Source organism: Symphalangus syndactylus, chromosome 13 (assembly GCF_028878055.3).
Source record: "Symphalangus syndactylus isolate Jambi chromosome 13, NHGRI_mSymSyn1-v2.1_pri, whole genome shotgun sequence".
Lineage (NCBI taxonomy): Eukaryota > Metazoa > Chordata > Mammalia > Primates > Hylobatidae > Symphalangus > Symphalangus syndactylus.
The window spans coordinates 67,095,878-67,117,582 of NC_072435.2; the positions used below are offsets into that span (position 1 = coordinate 67,095,878).

The following is a 21,705-nucleotide window of genomic DNA, read 5'->3' on the forward strand; positions in this document are numbered from 1 at the left end:
TTCCCAGCTACTTGGGAGGCTAAGGTGGGAAGATCAATTGAACTTAGGAGGTTGAGGCTACAGTGAGCTGTGATTGCACCACTGCACTCCAGCCTGGGCGATGGAGTGAGACTCCTGTCTCTAAAACAGCAACAACAAGAACAAATAAAGCAACCATAGTGCATAAGGGGAATTAAATGTTCCCTATAGAAATATGTGTATGTAGGCCGGGCGCGGTGGCTCACGCTTGTAATCCCAGCACTTTGGGAGGCCGAGGCGGGCGGATCACAAGGTCAGGAGATCGAGACCACGGTGAAACCCCGTCTCTACTAAAAAATACAAAAAAAAAATTAGCCGGGCGTGGTGGCGGGCGCCTGTAGTCCCAGCTACTCGGAGAGGCTGAGGCAGGAGAATGGCATGAACCCGGGAGGCGGAGCTTGCAGTGAGCCGAGATTGCGCCACTGCACTCCAGCCTGGGCGACAGAGCGAGACTCCGTCTCAAAAAAAAAAAAAAAAGAAATATGTGTATGTGTGTGATAGTGGTATGCAAATGCTAATTATTTTACAAAATAAAAGTTCAGAACTATTCTTATCATTGCCACGTGAACAATTAAAGGGTTTGCTTTATTTCACTAATGTTTGATAGGAACCCTTTGCTTCAAACAGCTTTGTTGAAATCATGTAAAAATTTGTTAAGAGAATCAAGTTATTTAACTCAACTTATTTAATTCAAGCTTGTGATACTAACATACAAAGGTAGCATAAACCAAATCATAAATTGCTGTAAATCTTTCCTGTAAAGTAATAGCTACTTTATGATTTTTTAAAAAATTCCATTTTTTTGCTAGCTATTTAGGATTGCATTTGCTTGGCTCCCAGTAACAATTCTTTTACAGTATTAGCACTCTCTTTACTAAAGAATGCCTCCCAAGGAAATGCAAAGGTAGGAAAAGTCTCTTGGAATGCCCATGAGGTATTTAAAACAGGTATTTATGAAAATCTTTTTGTGAATGTTATAAATCTTGCTAGTTATTTTATCTTTATCTTAAGTATTAGATGTAGTTCCTTGGAATTGTCATTACATATTTATTTTTTTCTAGTATGGTTTCAAATAACTTTTCGCCAACATATCATCATCATCAAACATTCACTGACCATATCTACTTTATAACTCAAAATAAGTTGGACAAATAGTCATTTTAATAAAAACTATTTTTTCCAAATATAACCACTCTCATGTGGTTCACCCTTCACCCCAGATACAAAACACTTATTTATGCAGCCCAGTTCCCATCTACAATAATACCTTGAAACCTTAATAAATTTTAAAAATCATAAAAATAAAATATTGTAAAATACAACAACTTTTTGACAAGGTTACTTCATCTTCATTCATTATTACTTGACAGTATTAAACTACTACTCAATAATTTTAGAGTAAACTTTTCTGTGTTTTCTCTGTCATTTTCATTTTACTGTCCTGACAACATGCTCCAAACTCTTTGCATCAAATTGTTTTATTAACATACATTTGTCTACCTTAAAACTAGCTTTATTCACAGAGAAAAACCTAAAAGGAGTCTATTAAAATGCTGCGTTCAGTTTGATAGGTTTTTTTTTTTATCACTCTGACCATAAAACTAACTGAAATTATAATAGTTTTTTTTTTTCCTCTCCTGGTCCAACACAGATCTTCTGTTCATTTGTTCTCTGTCTACTGGGCACCAACCTCTACAAAGAACCAGCCAAAGGCTAGGTACTTGATATAAAAAGGAATATGATTATTTTTTGCCCTCAAGTTGCTCTATCTCCTGAGAGAAACAAGTAATATTTATAATATAATATGATAAATGCTACAAAAGAAATAGCTGTAAAGTCCTTTGGTAAATGCTGTTGAATTGGAATTCAGTAAGAACTATAAACTGTAGACCTTTTTATAATCAAATGCTTTTGTTTTGAAACAAAACAGATTCCTCCTTATACTGACTTAGCAAAGGAGGTACAAGGGCATTGGCATTTGACCTGAATTATGGTGTTTTATTGAATGAGCTATAAGACAACATTTTTACCCTTTAAAATGAACACTGAACAAATGTGTTGTTAATGGTATCTTTGTTAAAAGGAAAACATAGCTATAAATAAAATACTACATTGAAATCCAGTACTGGAGTTCATTTGAAATTTGATATTTTGTGTAAAATAACAAACCTATTAACACAGATTTTTAACTCAGAATCGTATAAAGCACTTTGGTACTTATTTGTTCTCTTTTCCCTTACATTCTGTGTGGTAGGTGGTATTATGTCTGATTTACACATGAAGACATCTTTGTTAATGCAATTTATTTATTCATTTGGGCATTTACTATGTGCCAACCTGCACAAGGAATAGAAATGTCTGTGATCTAGATAGTTCTAGATTGAACATACATCTTCTGCCAACAAATCCTCTCTGCTGTTCACATTATCCTTTGTTTAACATATGAACCAGGTTGCTAAAATAGGATAAATCATGTGTCTTAAAATATGAAAATAGTAAAGTCTTTGGGGTCACTTGATCTTTTCTAAGTAGACTTCATAATATTGTGTTTTATCTCATTTCTCAATGTTAGAATACGGGTAGATTTTAATTTTGCTATAATATAGGAAATGGTTCATCTTTGTACCAAAATATTGGATTCTTCTGATATTTAGACAGTTGGAAACTTTCTAAAACTGAGGATTTTGTAGTGTATACTAAATAATTGCATATTCAAAAAAGTGTATTCTGAGTATGGTGATATTAAACATTTTTCCCCAAGGAAATTACTGTCATGCCTGTTATTTCTAAAAAATGTACATAAATATTTCTGTGAAAGTTCTTTTACATTGACCCCCTGAAAGACTTCTGTGAAGTCCTTCTCCCTAAACTGAAGCAAATGGTAGAACAAAGATAATGTAAAGCCTTGAAGAGAAATTATTTTCATTTTTGTTGCTCACGTTATATCTAAATATACATTATAGTTTATTTGCACTGTTTCAGATAATAGGCAATCTAGACAAGATATATGAAGGGCCATGAAAATGGTAACAGTCTATCTCTATCCTGACCATAATTTGAGGCTCACACAAAAATTTATTTGCAGGCTAGGTACAGGGGTTCATGCCTGTAATCCCAGCATGTTGTGGGGCTAAGGTGGGTGGATCACTTAAGGCCAGGAGTTTAAGACCAGCCTCGGCAACTTAGCGAGCCACCCATCTCTACAAAAATAATGAAATAAAAATTAGCCAGGCACAGAGGCATGTAACTGTAGTCCCCTAGCTACTGAGGAGGCTGAGGCAGAAAGACTGCTTGAGCCCAGGAGTTCAAGGCTGCAGTGAACTATGATCGCACCACTGCACTTCATCCTGGGCAACAGAGTGCAACCTTGTCTCTTTAAAAAAAAAAAAAAAAAAAAAAAAAAAAAAAAGCAGACATTATCAAAGCACTATCTTACTAACAAAAGGGAAAGATTGTGATATTTTATTAATTTTTTCTGATTAAAATATTGTTTTGGGCCGGGCGCGGTGGCTCACACCTGTAATCCCAGCACTTTGGGAGGTCGAGGTGGGCAGATCACAAGGTCAAGAGTTCCAGACCAGCCTGGCCAACATAGTGAAACTCCGTCTCTGCTAAAAAAAAAATAAATAAATAAGCCAGGCGTGGTGGCGGGTGCCTGTAATCCCAACTACTCGGGAGGCTGAGGCAGGAGAATCGCTTGAACCAGGGAGGCAGAGGTTGCAGTGAGCCAAGATTGTGCCATTGCACTCCAGCCCAGGCAATAGTGTGAGACTGTCTAAAAAAACAACAAAAAAAAATTGTTTCGAATACTGTAATTCAAAAAATGCTATCTTTTTTTTTTTTTTTTTTTGAGATAGATTTTCACTCTGGTTGCCCAGGCTGGGGTGCAATGGTGCAATCTCGGCTCACCATAACCTCCACCTCCTGGGTTCAAGTGATTCTCCTGCCTCAGCCTCCCGAGTAGCTGGGATCACAGGCATGTGCTACCATGCCCAGCTAATTTTGTATTTTTAGTAGAGACATGGTTTCTCCATGTTGGTCAGGCTGGTCTGGAACTCCCAACCTCGGGTGATCTGCCTGCCTTGCCCTCCCAAAGTGCTGGGATTACAAGTGTGAGCCACCGTACCCGGCCCCAAAAATACTATCTTAACACTCACTAAGAGACACTGATCAAACTAGGATGTGCCAGACAGACATGGTGTCCGTCCTCAAGGTTACTGGAAAACAATATTCCATTTGTTTATTCCTGCCCTCATTGCTCCCCACTCTCTCCCTAAGGCCCTTTTAGAATGAGCTCAATCTAATACAACACATCTATCTTCAAATTGCTCCCTAGTCTTTTAAAATCTATACTACATTTAAAAAACAAAATATTCGGGTTTAATGTCAAGAAGGCACATATTGGTTGGATGCAGTGGCTCACACCTGTAATCCCAACACTTTGGGAGGTCAAGGCAAGAGGATCACTTATAGCCAGGAGTTTGGGACCAGTCTGGACAACACAGTGAGATCTCACCTCTATTTTTACATTAAAAAATTTTTAAAAGAGGTGTCTATTTCTCAGATGAATTTTCAGTTTAATAAATTATTTAGCAAACACTCCAAAATGTGTTATTTCTAACTCTTCTCCATTCTCTTGAACTTCCCGTTTTCATGTTCTTTTTAACCACCAAACAAACCTTTACAAATTGCCCTTGTTTAGCTTAGTCACTGAGCAAACTGTCATCTTTCAATTCTTACCTTGGATGCTCCCCTCTCTTGTGTGACACCATCCCTAAACATACCAAAGTGACATAAGTGCTTTTCTCCTTGAGTCCTGTTTATATATGACTTGGATAAAGTCATCATCTTTTTATAATGTAATTGTCTACATGTCCATTTTCATCTGTTATGCTCCTTCACCACACATACATATGTGGTGTATGTGTGTTGGCACTCAAATCACTGAAATACTCACACATTTCAGAAAATCTAAACCAATCCCTTTGAATCTAATTCAAAGGGATTGTAAATAAAATCTGATAATTTCCTATCACACAGTAAGTGCTTTTTGACATTAGGATAATTTTTGTGATTGGTATTGAATATAAATGTCTATCACAGAAAAATCCAAACTTTATATCAAAGAGCACTTAACCATAAATGGGTATTTATATTGTGAAATTTAAAGATCAGCGCAACAATGAACTTTCAGTTTATTCTATGATTGCTATAGTAAGTCTCAAATTGCATGTTTTCTACAGGAAATAAATCTGATGAAGACAATTAACTGTTGGAACCATTTAAACAAATGTGTTTTTTTCTTAACTTCTTAGAGTCATTAATAATGCACTCTAACTATCCCATGTAGAGACAACATTTCTCAACCTTAAATTTGATCACAGGTATCTTTTGAGTGGCAGAGATGCCTACTAATAACAAAGAATAACTACTATTAAGTTAAAAAATATAGTTTAGGAAATGCCTAACCAGAAATTTTCCATTGCCAGAAAATGGCTTCTAAAGTAAATAGAAAAACAAAGACTTTGTTGAAATTTTTAAGATTGATAGTCTATAAAAATTGTTAACAGTAAAATCGTGATTTTTTAAAAGTATACAAGAGCCCCCCCCACTCCCTTTATCCTTGGAGATACATTCCAACACCCTCAGTGGATGCTTGAAACCCTGGAAAATACCAAATCCTATATATACTATTATTTTCCAATTCCTATATACCTATGATAAAGCTTAAGTTATAAATTAGGCACAGTAAGAGATTAGGAGGAATACCTAATAATAAAATAGAACAATTATAACAATATATTGTAATAGAACTAAAATAAGGGCACTGTGATACTGCAACAGTCCATCTGACAACTGTGATGGCTCCTAAGTGACTAACAAGAGAGTAATGTCTATTGCATGGATATGCTAGATAAATGGAGGAGTCACATCCCAGGTGGGATGGAGCTGGATGGCATGAGATTTCATCATGCTACTTTGGCATGCAATTTAAAACTTATGAATATTTCTGGAATTTTCTTTTTAATATTTTCAGATTGTTACCAGTGGAAGGTATCCAGGTTCTTGGTGTTTTGAACAAAGAACTGGACAAAACACACAAACAAAGCAAGGAAAGAATGAAGCAACAAAAGCAGAGATTTACTGAAAACAAAAGTACATGCCACAGGGTGGGAACCACCTTAGCATAGGGGCTCAAGAGCCTCCTTACAGGATTTTCTAGGGTTTAAATACCCTCTAGAGGTTTCCCATTGGTTACTTGGTGTATACCTTATGTAAATGAAGTACTAGCCCACAATCAGTCTGATTGGTTGTGAAAAACACCCAATTAGAGGCTGAAGCGAAGTTACAAAGTTACACTCCTACACAAATATCTGATTGGTTGCAGAAAGCTACCAAGCAGAGATACTTTCAATTTTCTATCTGCCACGCAGAAAAAAAAGAGGGGTTTGCCAAGGGAGTAGCTTCGGGTCCTTTTGTTACTTAGGTGTGGGAAGTTGGGGTTTTCCTTTTGATTTAGCTCTAGGAAGCCAGCATGAATCGGCCTTAGGTTCCCTGCCTCCAGACCCTATTCTCCTGCCTCAAGATCATGTTTAACCCTTGGTAACTGAAACTGCCTATTGCATATAAGAAAGAACTACTGTATTTTAATTATATTAACTCCTCTAAATTATTTTGGTCTTAAGCTAGAATAACTTTTATGGAGAAAAATATCAATAATTGGTCACTGAAAAAAATAGAAGGGAAAATATTCATCTGAAGGGTCAGTTCACTGACACTACTATTTAATATGCATTTTTAGCCAGATTTAATAGTCATGAGAAAATCATCCCTGACATCCAGGGACTGACCTGACACAGCTACACCCCAGTGTTGGGAGATAGCTTGACATTCACAACTAGGCTATGATTTTCCTAACACCAACTAATCAGACAGGGTCACTCTGTGACTGTGGTGAAGCAAGGCAAAAAAAAAAAAAAGACCAGTTTATAATTTTGTCTAAGCAGAGACAAAAACAATGCGACTGTGCAAACCACAAAACATTAGCTTTTATTATTAATAATTTTACCCAGTAGTCTGGTAACATTGATATTGGCCAGTCAGGTTGGTAAGATAATCCAAACATTTACCTATGCAGAACAGACTAAGACAAAAATAAAGTAGGCACATAATAAATTTCAGCATAAAGACCATATATGTATATTATCTAGTACAGGAAGCCCACTACTATTTAGTCCTACTTCACAGATTTGATTCTTAGTTAACTACTTAATTAGATGCCTTACCAAAGAAAATTACAAGCTGTCTTGGCATGTATTTTGAAATTTAAAATAATGTGAGCTTTTTTTAAGTAACTACTCTTGGGGCTTAAAACACAATTGCATACGGTGTCTGAAATGGATTTGGCTCCTCTTCTTACACTGTCAGTAATTAACTGAAAAAATTGATAAATATTATGTAATTATCAGTTAATTACTGTTAACCCAGGCAAACAAGTTAATTTCACATAAAACATGAAATCAGGCCGGGCGCGGTAGCTCACGCCATTAAACCCAGCACTTTGGGAGGCCGAGGTGGGTGGATCCCCTGAGGTCAGGAGTTCGAGACCAGCCGGGCCAACATGGCAAAACCCCGTCTCTACTAAAAATATAAAAATTAGCCGGGCGTGGTTGTGGCGCCTGTAATCCCAGCTACTCCGGAGGCTGGAGCAGGAGAATCGCTTAGAACCTGGGAGGCGGTGGTTGCAGTGAGCAGAGATCGTGCCACTGCACTCCAGCCTAGGCAACAGAGAGAGGCACTGCCACAAAAAAAAAAAAAAAAAAAGAAAAGAAATCCGCCACGATTCAGATTTTTAATGCTAACAAGGCTTTATAAATGCACACACTTTAAATATAAGGAGTGTGAGGACAGATATTTCCACAATCTAAGTGCTGTTATGACAATAATTACGAGAGCTCAGTAATAGAAACTATGTTTAACTTTACCTCGCTAGCAGCCAGGAGTCTAGCACATTATAGGTACTAAACAACATTGTTTAGTACCTATAATGTGGTTTCCGAGAAGCAGCGCAAACACAGCCGGCCACGATGCCAGCAGTGCCTGCCCACGTGAGCTAGGCGACGTCCTCTTAAGCGGCTGCGGCGCATGCCCACAGCAGGGGAGGCGTTAGAGGCGCGGGCGGGCGCCGTGAGGCGCGGGGCTTTGCTCCTGGGTTCTCGGCGTTGGCCAGCTGGACCTGACCCTAGGGCGGCTTGCGCAGCTGTCGGGACGTGACTACGTTCAGCCGCGTCGGGCGTGCTTCCCAGACTTGCCCAAGTTCGGGTGCCCTAGCTGCCCCTTTGCAACCGCTGGCCTACCCCGCCCGCGCGCGAGAAGGTTGCGACGGGAGGTGAGTGGAGCTCGCCAGCGCCGGGACCGCGGATTGGCTGCCTCGGCTTCCTCTTTTCCCCGTGAGCTCCGGCGTGAGGCGCTGAAGCTGCCGGCAGCCGGGAGGCCGCCCACACCGTCGGCCGGGTTGCGCTTTGCTTTTGCGGTGAGGCGTTGACCACGCCCATGTGAATTGGAGCTCTCCGCCAGCAGGAATTTCCGGAAGGAGTTTGAATTTTTGTGATTTTTTTGCTTGTTTGGTCGGTGGAATATGTTGGGATTTATGTCTGCCTCTGAACAAGTGTTTTGCTCACATCGTAAATGACTTTCTCTCCGAAACGCTAAATATTCTCTCCCGCAGGAGCTCATATCCTTATTTTCCATGATAGATCTTAACGACAGTATATGCAAAAGATATATAAAGATGATAACTAATATAGTTATATTGAGCCTGATCATTTGCATTTCGTTAGCTTTCTGGATTATGTCAATGACTGCAAGCACCTATTATGGTAAGTCTGAGTGTTCTAAGTTGTTTCTCTGTAATCTAGTCAGTGGAATTTAAAACCATACCATTGTGAAATCCAAAACTCATATCCTCTGAATGGTTATGAATGGTTGTGTTTACTTAACTTCCATAGCCTGATTTAACTTACTAACATGATAGTATAAACAGTGCCTTTAATAAATGCTTGTTGTGATAATTCGAGTTATACCTATTTCTTTTTTTTTTTTAATTTTTATTTTTTATAAGATAGGGGTCACTCTGTGTTGCTAGGCTGGTCTCAAACCCCTAGGCTCAAGTGACCCTCCCACCTGTGTCTCCCAAAGTGCTGACAATACAGGCCACCACTTCTGGCCTAGTTATACCTATTTCAAAATGTCTTTATATTTTATGTAACTATTCTGTCTGTCTTGGTGAAAGATAAGTGAGGTGAATATAGCTTTGTGAAGCAATTACAGTGATGCTTTCAATTTTGAATAAGAATATTAGTAATGGGCCAGGCACGGTGGCTCATGCCTGTTATCCCAGCACTTTGGGAGGCTGAGGCGGGCAAATTACCTGAGGTTGGGAGTTCAAGACCAGCCTGGCCAACATGGTGAAACCCCAGCTCTACTAAAACTAGAAAAAAGCTTTAATCCCAGCTACTCAGGAGATTGAGGCAGGAGAATCACTTGAACCCTGGAGGCAGAGGTTGCAGTGAACCAAGATCGAGCCACTGCATTCCAGCCTGGGCCACAGAGCGAGAATCCGTCTCAAAAAAAAAAGTAATGTAGTTTATCAGTTTCACATGTTCTGTAAAAATAATAAGAATTAAAGACGGCATACTATTTACATTTGGAGAGCTGAAGGACTTATCTGCCATTTGGTTGCTTCAAAAGAATAGACTCGTTTTAAAGCCTAAAGCTACATTGCTTAAATATAAGGTACTCTAGACTCAGATCTTTAGAGTTTTAAAGGTGCTTTAGAGCATAAGCCTCCATTTACACAAACTTCCTTCTCCTATGAAAACAAAGTACTAGTCAGTTTATAACAAGGGAAAAAATGAAAAGGAGAATGAGAATGGTTATATCGTAAGGGACTGCCATTTCAGACTGTAGGCTTTTTGCAAAGACATGTGAATAGTTGGAAAGGGTTCTCCAGGGTACAGAAGCTCTCAGTGCTGTTCATTCATAATGATTCACAGTGGGGCATCATAGTTTTAGGGGAGGGGTATAAGAGAAGATTCTTGTTAGTGACAGTATTTACTATGACTTGAACTAAATAGAATAAATCAGGATTTGTAAACTGAAATATCCCTCTGGGGCCAGTCACCTAATGCAAATGAATCTGTGTAAGTTTTTGTGTATTAGACCTGTGGTAATAGTTTTCACTTCCAGAAATAGGATATTTCTCATCTTTTGTTCAATGCTTGGGGCCTCTTTGTCTTTCATTTCCCCTTTATTTTTCTGAGACGGAGTTTCGCTCTTTTTGCCCAGGCTAGAGTACTGTGGCACGATCTCAGCTCACTGCAACCTCTGCCTTCTGGTTTCTCCTGCCTCAGCCTCCCAAGTAGCTGGGATTACAGGTGCCTGCCACCATGCCTGGCTAATTTTTGTATTTGTAGTAGAGACAGGGTTTCCTCATGTTGGCCAGGCTGGTCTCGAACTCCTGACCTCGGGATCCTCCTGCCTTGGCCTCCCAAAGTGCTGGGATTACAGGCATGAGCCACCGCGCCTGGCCCATTTTCTCATTTTTGATAGAAACATAGATACAAGCAGTGGTTCACAGTTTTCTTTACCATAAGGAAATCACTTCTCCTTGGCGTTTGGGAGCCTATCAGGAGTGCTGGGAACTTTAAAGGGGAAAGCTATGGCCTATTTAAAGGAGAGCACCTCTCTTTACCTTCAGTCAATTCTGCCATGTTGGCCAGAACTTCCCAATTTTAAAACAGAAGCCAAGAATCTGGATTTTTATATGATATCTCCTAATCTTTAAATATTGACTAAAATTACTTGAAAACATTCTGCTAGCCAAACATCTGTGAGCTGGATGCAGCCTCTGGAATAATCAATTTCTAACCATTGAATGAGGTGTCCCCTGAAAGGCAGAGAGGAGTAAGATCCTGTTACAAAAAGAGTTCGTTCTAGGTAGTCCTTGAAATTTAATATGTGCCCCCCTTAAAAAAAATGTACCAGAGATTCATTTTAAATATCTAGATATCCATTATTATCATAAATAGCAGTAAAAGGTTTTCAAAACTTGGACATAACCTATTTGGCCATTCTCCAGTAAGACTGCTTCTCTGAAAATACGCATGCATGTCTCAACATAAATACAGTTGTGCTCCACCTAACATTGTTTTGGTCAATGACAGACCACACATACAATGTGTTCCCATAAGATTATAATACCATATTTTTACTCTACTTTTTCTATGTTTAGATACACAAATACATTGTTATAATTGCCTGTAGTATTCAGTACAGTAACATGCTGTACAGGTTTGTAGCCTAGGACCAATAGGCTATAGCATATAGCTTAAGTGTGTAGTAGGCTCTACCATCTAGGTGTATGTAAGTACAGTCTGACGTTTGCATAACTGTGAAATCACCTAAGGATGCATTTCTCAGAACATATCCCTATCTTTAAGTGATGCATGACTATATATTTCTTTGGTGACTTCATCTTGGTGTTTGTACTTATGACAGTATTTTAGTCCAAAAGCAGTAACGGAAGTTTACTGCCAAAACTAACCTGTGCAGACTTCACACAATTTGTGCTCCACCTTTATAATTTTTCAGGTAACTTACGGCCTATTTCTCCGTGGCGTTGGCTGTTTTCTGTTGTTGTTCCTGTTCTGATTGTCTCTAATGGCCTTAAAAAGAAAAGCCTAGATCACAGTGGGGCTCTAGGAGGTATGTTTTTATTTTGAATGTTTACAGTAACTAATAAGTGCTTGCTTATATAATTTAAATTTATGTTTTCTAAATTCTGAATACGAGACTGACTACAAATCATAGTTATATATTTTAGACAATGATAAAGTTACATCTTGCTCAGCATTCCTATTGTCAAAATTTCAGAAACTGATGTACACTTTTAGTGTAACATACAAATTAAACTCTGTGATTGATACAAAGTAGATTAATAGGATAGATGAACCTTGACTATTCTGCTCCTTTAGTTTGATTAATTAGTCTTCTACCAGCAGAAACACTGGAGCACTCCTCCTAGATGTAAAATAGAACATTTGGAGAGAATAACTTTTGGAAATTGCTGTTAGTAATCTCAAACAGAACAGTCCAAACTTAGTGTTCTGGATTAATTTTCCAAAACTGAGTTGAGAACAGGCTATGTATTCATTCTTTAGCAATTTTTTTTTTTTTTTCCCGAGACAGTCTTGCTCTGTTGCCCAGGCTGGAGTGCAGTGGCATGATGGGCTCACTGCAACCTCCTCCTCCTGGATTCAAGCAATTCTTGTGCCTCAGCCTCTGAGTAGTTGAGACTACAGACGTGTGCCACCATGCCCGGCTAATTTTTTCTGGTATTTTTATTAGATACAGGGTTTCGCCATGTTGACCAGGCTGGTCTCAAGCTCCTGGCCTCAAGTGATCACCTGCCTGGGCCTCCCAGAGTGCTGGGATTACAGGTGTGAGCCACCATACCCGACCCCTCTTTTAGCAAATTTTTATTGAACACTTACTAGTATGTACTACTGTTCTAAAAACTTGGGATATATTTGTAAACAAAAAGAACATGGTGTCAGTTCTCATGGAACTTACATTCTTCAGGGCAGATAGATAATAAAATATATAAAACTGTTCAGGTAATGATGAAGTTTATGAGAAAAATGAAAAGATAATTAAGTGTTAAGTGTGTATGTTGGAAGATGTGGTGCATTCTTCTGTAAATGGTGTCAGGTGCTTTTCTCTAAGGAGGTCATTTTGCACTGGTATCTGAAGAAGCCAGCAATGAGATCTGACAGAATCATGTTCCAGGCTGACAGAATAACAAGTGCAAAAGTCCAGATATTTTAGAGGCTTATTTGAGAGTAAGAATAATAAGGTTCATTTGACTAGAAAATAGTAACGATAGGAAAAGAAGTGAGACATAAAATTGAATAAATAAACTCTAGCAATGGGCTGTCATGGTCCTATGGTTTTGTCAATTTTGCAAAGGTCAAAACTTTTGTACTCGTTTTCTTAAAGAGGGAACCCCAAATTATATAAGCTTTGGGCTCCACAAGGCCTGGATCTCCCCCTTATTTCATTTTTAGGGCATAGAGAGAATTAAATGCGATAATTTAAAGTCCTTACCTCATTGCCTGGACACATAGCCAACATTTATTCAGTGCTTATAACTATTATTATTAGGCAGAGTTCTTCAAAATCATGCCAATTCTCTCCATAATTAAGAAATATTGTTTAAGTTATATTGTGAGATTTCTTTTCCTTTTGTGGGGTAATTGAGAAAGTTAACTAGACATACTGATATTTTTATATGAATTTTATTTTATCATATAATCAATAAGTATTAGGAATGGTTATGTTTTATCTGTTTAACAAATGCTTATGTTACACTTTCTATGTACCAGGCACTGCTGTTAGCACTTTGGTAGTATTAACTCATTTATAACATAATTTGAACAATCCCTGCTTAAATATAATAACATGGAGTTATGCTTTGCTAAAAAAAAGTTCTTTCTGGGCTGGTCGCGGTGGCTCACACCTGTAATCCCAGCACTTTGGGAAGCCAAGGCGGAAGGATCACTTGAGTCCAGGAGTTTGAGACCAGCCTGGACAATATAATGAGACTTCACCTCTACAAAAAAAAAAAAAAATCAAAAAATTAGCCTGGCGTGGTGGTGCACACTTGTAGTCCCAACTACACAGGAGGCTGATCGTGCCACTTCAGTCAGCGTGGGCAACACAGTGAGACCCTGTGTCAAAAAGAAAAAAAAAAAACTCTCAGACATTCTTGCCTTGGAATTTATTATTTTTATAGAAAAAAAGGTCAAGTCGTTCTTGAAATTCTGTCTTCCTTGGGCTTCTGTGCTGTATATTGTCCTGCTTCTCTGACTTTTATGATCTCTACTGTTGTTTCCTTCCTGCTGCTAGAAGGGCTGCCTTGTAGCCCTTGGGCATCTACTCCTCTCCTATGTTGATTAGAATTGAAAGATATGAAACCTAACACTGCCACCTGTTATCAGTGCAAACTTGGGCACGCTGCGTAACTCCTAGGAGACTCACTTTCTTAATCTCTTATGAAATACCTCCAATAGTAATATCTTACGGGCTTATTGGTAAAGCTCAAACAGGGTATCATGGTGAGGCAACACATCTTTGTAAACTATACAAAAATGTTCATTGTTAGTGATTATGTGCTTTCAACCATATTTTTATACGTGAATGACTATTAAATTGGCATTGCCACAAACATTTCTTTCTTTCTCCATACCTCTGCTCACGTTACTTCTCCCCCTCTGACCTCTCTCCTACCTCATTATATATGCTGATTATTATTATCATCTGCATTAATAGAGAAGTATATAGAGAGGTTTGAAGGATGAAGAGACAGTTCTGGGCAGAAAACAATGAAAACTGCAGAAAACTGAAACTTAACACTTGCAGAGTAAAATTAAATGAAGTATTCCCACTTAGAAAATTTCTGGTTCTAGGCTTCTTAGTGCTTAGTGAAGTATTCTTATTGAATAGGATTCAAATCTAATAAAGTCATTTGCTGCCAGCCCTTAGAGTTGGAAATGATCAAATGTAGTAGTAGATGGAAGCATGTCGTTAACTTACTTTCAGTAGTAACTGATAGTTCTAAAGTCAGGTAGCAAAAATATAATATGCATGTTTCTAAAAATTATCCCAGTGCTATAACATGCCACTTCATCTGCTTGAGCATAAAGGAAATCTGCTAGATTATAAACTCCTTGAGGACAAAGAGTATCTTATGCTTCTGTGTCCCATGTTTCTTTGAATAGTGCTAGATACATAATAGATGATTAGGAATAGATGTAGTCTGATTTTTAAAAACCTTTGCTTTTTTCCTAATTATTTCATTCTATGAAATGTTAATCTTTTCTTTTTTTTTAGTTAAAAAAAAAAAATTATGGCCAGGTATGGTGGCTCACACCTGTAATCGCAGCACTTAGGGAGTCCAAGGCAGGAAGATCACTTGAGCCCAGGAGTTTGAGACCAGCCTAGGCAACATGGTGAAACCTCGTCTCTACTAAAAATACAAAAATTAGCCAGGCATGGTGGCAGGTGCCTGTAATCCCAGGTACTTGGGAGGCTGAAGCAGGAGAATCGCTTGAACCCAGGAGGCAGAGACTGCAGTGAGCTGAGATCATGCTGCTGCACTCAAGCCTGGGTGACAGAGTGAGACCTTGTCCCCAAAAAAAATTTTTTTTAGAGGCAGGGTCTTGCTCTATCACCCCGGCTGTAGTGCAGTGATGCTACTGTAGCTTAGTGCAGCCTTGAATTCCTGGGCTCAAGCAGTCTGCCTGCCTCAGCCTCCTGGGTAATAGCAACTACAGGCACACACTGCCACACCCAGCTTTTCTTACTGTTTGGAACTTTTTGTTTCCTTAAGGATAAAAAAAATCTAATGCTGATTTAAAGTATATCATAGTAGTTGGGAATATTATCCTAGAGTATGACTGCAAGTCACTTAAACTCTGTGTTGTACTTGTCCTGTCTATAAAATGTGAAGGAATAATGGTATCGATAGCAATGAATTATCATGAAGTGTTATCCGTGTAAAATGCTTAGCACAGTACTTGGCATACAAATATTTTATAGATGTTAGTTATTATTACTGTTTTCCTTCCACTACTGCTATTCACAGTGATATAGTTTGACCATGCCTCTACCCAAATCTCATCTTGAATTGTAGCTCCCATAATTCCCACATGTCAAGGGAGGGACCTGGTAGGAGGTAATTGAATCATGGGACAGGTCTTTCCCATGCTGTTCTCATGATAGTGAATAAGTCTCATGAGAGCTGATGATTTTGTAAAGGGGAGTTCCTCTACACAAGACCCCTTGCCTGCCGCTATGTAAGATGTGACTTTGCTCCTCATTTGCCTTCGGCCATGATTGTGAGGCCTCCCCAGCCATGTGGAACTGTGAGTCAGTTGAACCTCTTTTCTTTATAAATTACCCAGTTTCAGGTTTGTCTTTATTAGCAGTGTGACAACAGACTAATACACACAGTTATAAGAAATTTTACTTCGCTACATCATGACTTTAGTGTGTCTAGGATTTAGAAGTAAGAGTTACAGAACTTCCTCAGGATCTGGGTATTTAGAACCATTCATGACAGAAACATATACCTCAGTGTTGAGAGGATTGGGCAGGAGTTCAGTCACACTCAGTCTCTAAGCTGCACACTGAAGTGGAGGGCTCTGGTCTTTTGGAGAGAGAGTGAGCATTGCCAGAATAAGGAGAGGGTCACATGAGGGGGATTTGTGGCAAAGTGTTTGTGGAAGGGCACAGCAAGAGGGGGTGTTGTCAGGAAAGGCCACTGGTGGTGCTCTGTGTGGTTTCACAAGGGTGGCCTGACCTCTTTTTGGTCACTATACTTTGGGTCTGGTTTCAGTCTTTCTGAAGTAGAAACCTCACTCTGTCATGTACCCAGAGTTGATTAGAGCCTAGAAAACTGGTTGAATGTTGCTCATTGTTATAAAGGATTGCTATATGAGCCAGAATGCCACTTTATTAATCAGATAGAAGAACTACCAGGCAGAAGAACACAAACATCACTGTTCAGGCATGCCCTATTCTTGTAGTCAGGCCACTTGAGAAGTCAGATTATAATGAGAAGGCTGCTTTGGTGAGTACAAAGTCTGAGAAACAGTTATGCAAATCCACAAATCAAAGGTTCCCCTCCCTTGGACATGGTTCAAGAAGTCCGCCAACCTCTGGTTCTTTTGGCCTTCACTTTCTACATTCTGGACTAGCCAAGTAAATTATTATAGAATATGTATGAAGCAATAGGTGAGCTTTGAGTTTATTAAATTACTGTGAAATTCCAGTCCTGCCTTTCTCTTTTATGCCTCCTGGAGATTACCCAGGTCACCCTGGTTGGAATTTGGGGTATAACTCTACTCCCATTGTCAGAAATTTGTAGACAGTGTCATTGTACTCCCCCGATGCTATCTGTTAGGTACAGAATTTACCTGTTTTAGGCTCAGAAGGCAACCACAGTCCTCAAGTCTTCAAATTATTTGGGAGTACCCTATTGTCATATATATGAACCCCTTATCAATGATATTTAGAGATCTGCAGGATGGAGAGGTGGAAGAGATATGAACAGGAGATAGCAGTTACTAATCTAAAATGTAGACATAGGTGGGAGTTGCCAGAAGTTCCAAGCTATCTTTAGACTACATGAAAGAAACCATTCCCTCAAAGCTTGTCTTGTTCATTTCCTCAATCTGAAGCTGTCACCAACATGAACATGATTGCTTCATGTGGTATTTTAAGGTGGTTGAAGTAAAAAGGATATAGATGCCATTTATAACATCTCAGTGTAGGTTGTGTAGGGCTGTTCTACTTTGGGTTTGTTTAGAGACGGTGGAACAAATTGTTAACAGTGAATATTCATGAAGAGGAGGAGGGGAGACACTTTGACTTTCAGTTTGTATACTTCCATGTGTTTTGACTTACCCCTTCAGTAGTTGCATACAACTTTTGTAATGTTTTAAAAATCAGTTGAAAAAACTTAAAGGTTGGATACCAATATTAAAATATTTATCATTATTATTGTTGAGCTTTAGCCACTGTAACTGTTGCTGTTATTAGTATCCATGACATTAGGTAACACTTATTAAGGACCTCTTACATCCTGGATAATATAATAAGCATATTACAAAAATTATCCCTGACTTTTTACAGCAAGCCGATGAAGTCAGAATTCTGATTATTGTCATTTCACAAATGCAAAATTGAGACTTAAGGAGGTTAGGTAACTTATCCTAATCTTGAAGAGGTAAGTGAAGGAGCCAAAGTTTGAACTCTAGACTGTTCAACTCCAGAGCTGAAGCACTTTATTATTATTAATACTTTATATCAAGTTACCCTGTTTCTTGTACTCTCGATTAAAAGGTACCAAAGTTAAATACCAGTAATTGAGTATCTCTGGAAGAGTCAATGAGTAACTATCTCATTGGTTATGATATCTGAACTTTGAGCTAAGCAATGGAAAGGGTTATTATAGAAGAAGAAGGCCAGGTGCTGTGGCTCACTCCTGCAATTCCAGAACTTTAGGAGGCCAATGCTGGGCAGATTGCTTGAGCCCAGGAGTTTGAGACCAGCCTGGGCAATATAGTGAGACCCCATCTCTATTTCTAATTTTTTTAAATTAAGATAATTTTTAAAATATTATCTAAAATATTATCTTACATTCATATGGCATTGTTTGAAAGGAGATTAAAATATGGTAAAAAATGTGTACTCAAAATGGCATTCAGTTTACTGCTTGCTAAGAACTTAATTGGTAAAATGCAAATTGTTAGAAATGTACATTTCAGGTTATAATATAAAAATAATGGAAAAAATCCATTCTTTTTTCACAGCATTGATGTATGAATTGAATATAATTCTGTGTTTATATATGTTTCTTTCAGGGCTAGTGGTTGGATTTATCCTAACCATTGCAAATTTCAGCTTTTTTACCTCTTTGCTGATGTTTTTCTTGTCTTCTTCGAAACTCACTAAATGGAAGGGAGAAATCAAGAAGCGTCTAGATTCAGAATATAAGGAAGGTAAAATTATGTTTGATATTATTCCAAATAGTAAACTTCATTTAATCCCAACATAAGCTTTTTTTTTTTTTTTTTTTGAGACGCAGTCTCGCTCTGTCGCCCAGGCTGGAGTGCAGTGGCGCAATCTCGGCTCACTGCAAGCTCCGCCTCCCGGGTTCACGCCATTCTCCCGGCTCAGCCTCCCGAGTAGCTGGGACTACAGGCGCCTGCAACCATGCCTGGCTAATTTTTTTGTATTTTTAGTAGAGACGGGGTTTCATCGTATTAGCCAGGATAGTCTCGATCTCCTGACCTCGTGATCCGCCCACCTCAGCCTTCCAAAGTGCTGGGATTACAAGCATGAGCCACTGCGCCCGGCCAACGTAAGCTTTTAATCAGAATTTGTTTAGACTGTCAAAACACATCAATTTTATATGAGAATTCCTTTAGTAGCCAAATTGAGTTTATAATTTATTTCACAACAATAGGAAATAACAGCAGAATTTTAGAAGCACTACAGTCTATCATAATTTTTCCAGATTTGTTAATAATGGTATAGAATCTGGGCAAATGTACCATAACACTTTTACTGTTTTTAAATATTTTTTCGTCGTTTTTCTTTTCTTAAACTTTAAAACATAAACACCTATAACTGCATGGTTTTTCTTCTAAGGAGGAAGCATTTGTTTGTCCTTTTCATCTGTTTGTTTCCAGGTGGGCAAAGGAATTGGGTTCAGGTGTTCTGTAATGGAGCTGTACCCACAGAACTGGCCCTGCTATACATGATAGAAAATGGCCCCGGGGAAATCCCAGTCGATTTTTCCAAGCAGTACTCCGCTTCCTGGATGTGTTTGTCTCTCTTGGCTGCACTGGCCTGCTCTGCTGGAGACACATGGGCTTCAGAAGTTGGCCCAGTTCTGAGTAAAAGTCCTCCGAGACTGATAACAACCTGGGAGAAAGTTCCAGTTGGTGAGTTTTTTCTTCTTTTTGACCTATTGGTAGACACAGTTGGTGAGTCTTGATTTGAGAGTCTTTAAAAAAACCAAAAAACCTCTTGATTTAATGTATTTTAGAGCCTTTTAAGAACTTTATTTAGTCTCTTTAAATAATAATTGGAAAATTTCTATCAACTATTAAATTGGTAATAATAAATAATATTTGCAGGAAATGTTAGCAAGACCTAGATAAGCAATACAGGAACATAAAGATTGATTTGCAAACATATCAGTAGGGAAGGAAAAGAAAGGGTACAATAGAATATTTATTGAGGGCCTGTTATGATATCATGCTTTAACATATATCTCAATTCTCCATTATCAACATTATCAACAACTACATAGGTTGAGCATCTCAAATCTGAAAATCCAAAATCCAAAATGCTCCAAAATCTTAAATTTTTTGAACACTGACATGATGCTCACAGGAAATGTTCATTGGAACATTTCGGATTTACGATTTTCAGATTTGGGATGTTCAACTGTTAAGGCTATATAATGCAAATATTCCAAACTCTGAAAAAATTTGAAATCCAAAACACTTCTGGTCCCAAGCAATTCAGGTAAAGAGAATACTCAACCTATACTGCTTCTTCTTTTTGCCCTCTGATGCTTCTCTTCCTCTTTGTCTACTTCTTTTCTTTCTACCCCATCCTATCCGCCATCATCACCTTCTCCTCCTTTTTTTTCCCCTCTTCTTCATCATCATTATAACAGCTAGCATATGTTAGATACTACTACAGAGCACTATTCTAACTGCTTTACACAGATTGCCACTTAGTACTCCTAATAATCATATAAATTGGTTCTTTTATTATTTCTATCTTATAAAGAAACTAAAGCACAAAGAAGTTAGATAAATTAACTACAGTCACATGGCTTAAGAGTAGCAGAATTGGGCCTGGCAAGGTGGCTCACGCCTGTCATCCCAGCTACTAGAGAGGCTGAGGTGGGAAGATCACTTGAGCCTGGAGTTGGAGGCTGCAGTAGGCTGTGATCACACCATTGTACTCTAGCCTGGTTGATAGAGCAAAACCTTGTCTCTGAAAAGAGAGAGAGAGAGAGAGAGAAGGAGAACCAAGCTGAAACCAGGCAGTCTGGCTTCATTGAACCATTCTGCTTCATTGCTTAAAATGTCAAGAGTTACTGAGGAGAAAATACTATTTTCTAAATAGCTACAGTCTTTAGATTGCATTAAAGAGAATACTTTCTTTAAATTAGTCTCGATTAGACAGATACCTTGCTGTCCTTGCCTTTATGTATTTGCTGATTATTAACCAGATGATTTTCTGCATGTTTCTTCTTCAGGTACCAATGGAGGAGTTACAGTGGTGGGCCTTGTCTCCAGTCTCCTTGGTGGTAGCTTTGTGGGCATTGCATACTTCCTCACACAGCTGATTTTTGTGAATGATTTAGACATTTCTGCCCCCCAGTGGCCAATTATTGCATTTGGTGGTTTAGCTGGATTACTAGGATCAATTGTGGACTCATACTTAGGGGCTACAATGCAGTATACTGGTAAGAACATTCCTTCATTCTTGCAACTTATTGGTGTGTTAAAGAAATAGGGAAAAGAAAGAAAAAATGTCAACAATGAAAACAAATCCAAAGACACAGGGTGTTGAGGGACTAGAAATGATAGGGCAAAGTCTCTTTCACAATTTTGGTTTTCTTATTCTTTTGTATTAAATTAATTGAAAGAGAATTAGTCCCGCACAGCAATGATTAGAAGCTGTGTGGGGAAGATACAGTAGTGCAGAGAACAGACGATTTGTGTGGGCCATTACCTAATCCCAGAAAAGCAAGACATTTGGGATCAGATAATTTTAATACAATTCCTTCCATTCATTTTCCTATTCCATTTAAGGAGTAATTGTACTAATCTGACTATGCACGCGACCTACTTTCTTACTGTGGTATCATGCTTGCTATTCTTGCCCCTGAGTTTTTTGCTTCACTCAAGATATATGGTAGATGTCTGGGCATGGTGGCTCGTATCTATAATCCCAGCACTTTGGGAGGCCAAGGGGGGCGGATCACTTGAGGTCAGGAGTTCGAGACTAGCCTGGCCAACATGGTGAAACCCC

The 21,705-nt window shown here is 38.6% G+C and overlaps 1 protein-coding gene across 21 annotated transcripts in view; it reads left to right on the plus strand.

Moving 5' to 3' along the window:
• The first annotated feature begins 5,952 nt into the window (after positions 1 to 5,952).
• TMEM19 (transmembrane protein 19) overlaps positions 5,953 to 21,705 on the plus strand; it is a 58,475-nt gene continuing 42,722 nt past the window's right edge. For 13 of the 21 annotated variants that reach the window (XR_010115086.1, XR_010115088.1, XR_010115081.1 and 10 more), the window contains exons 1-5: positions 5,953 to 8,897; positions 11,671 to 11,784; positions 18,507 to 18,644; positions 19,338 to 19,592; positions 20,927 to 21,136. Coding sequence is in view for 4 of the 21 variants with exons in the window: in XM_063615079.1 (XP_063471149.1) it covers positions 8,768 to 8,897; positions 11,671 to 11,784; positions 18,507 to 18,644; positions 19,338 to 19,592; positions 20,927 to 21,136 (847 nt within the window). In the remaining 17 variants the exon portion in view is untranslated. The remainder of the gene's footprint in view (positions 8,898 to 11,670; positions 11,785 to 18,506; positions 18,645 to 19,337; positions 19,593 to 20,926; positions 21,137 to 21,705) is intronic. The other 8 variants (XR_010115094.1, XR_010115091.1, XR_010115093.1 and 5 more) reach the window with 1 other exon arrangement.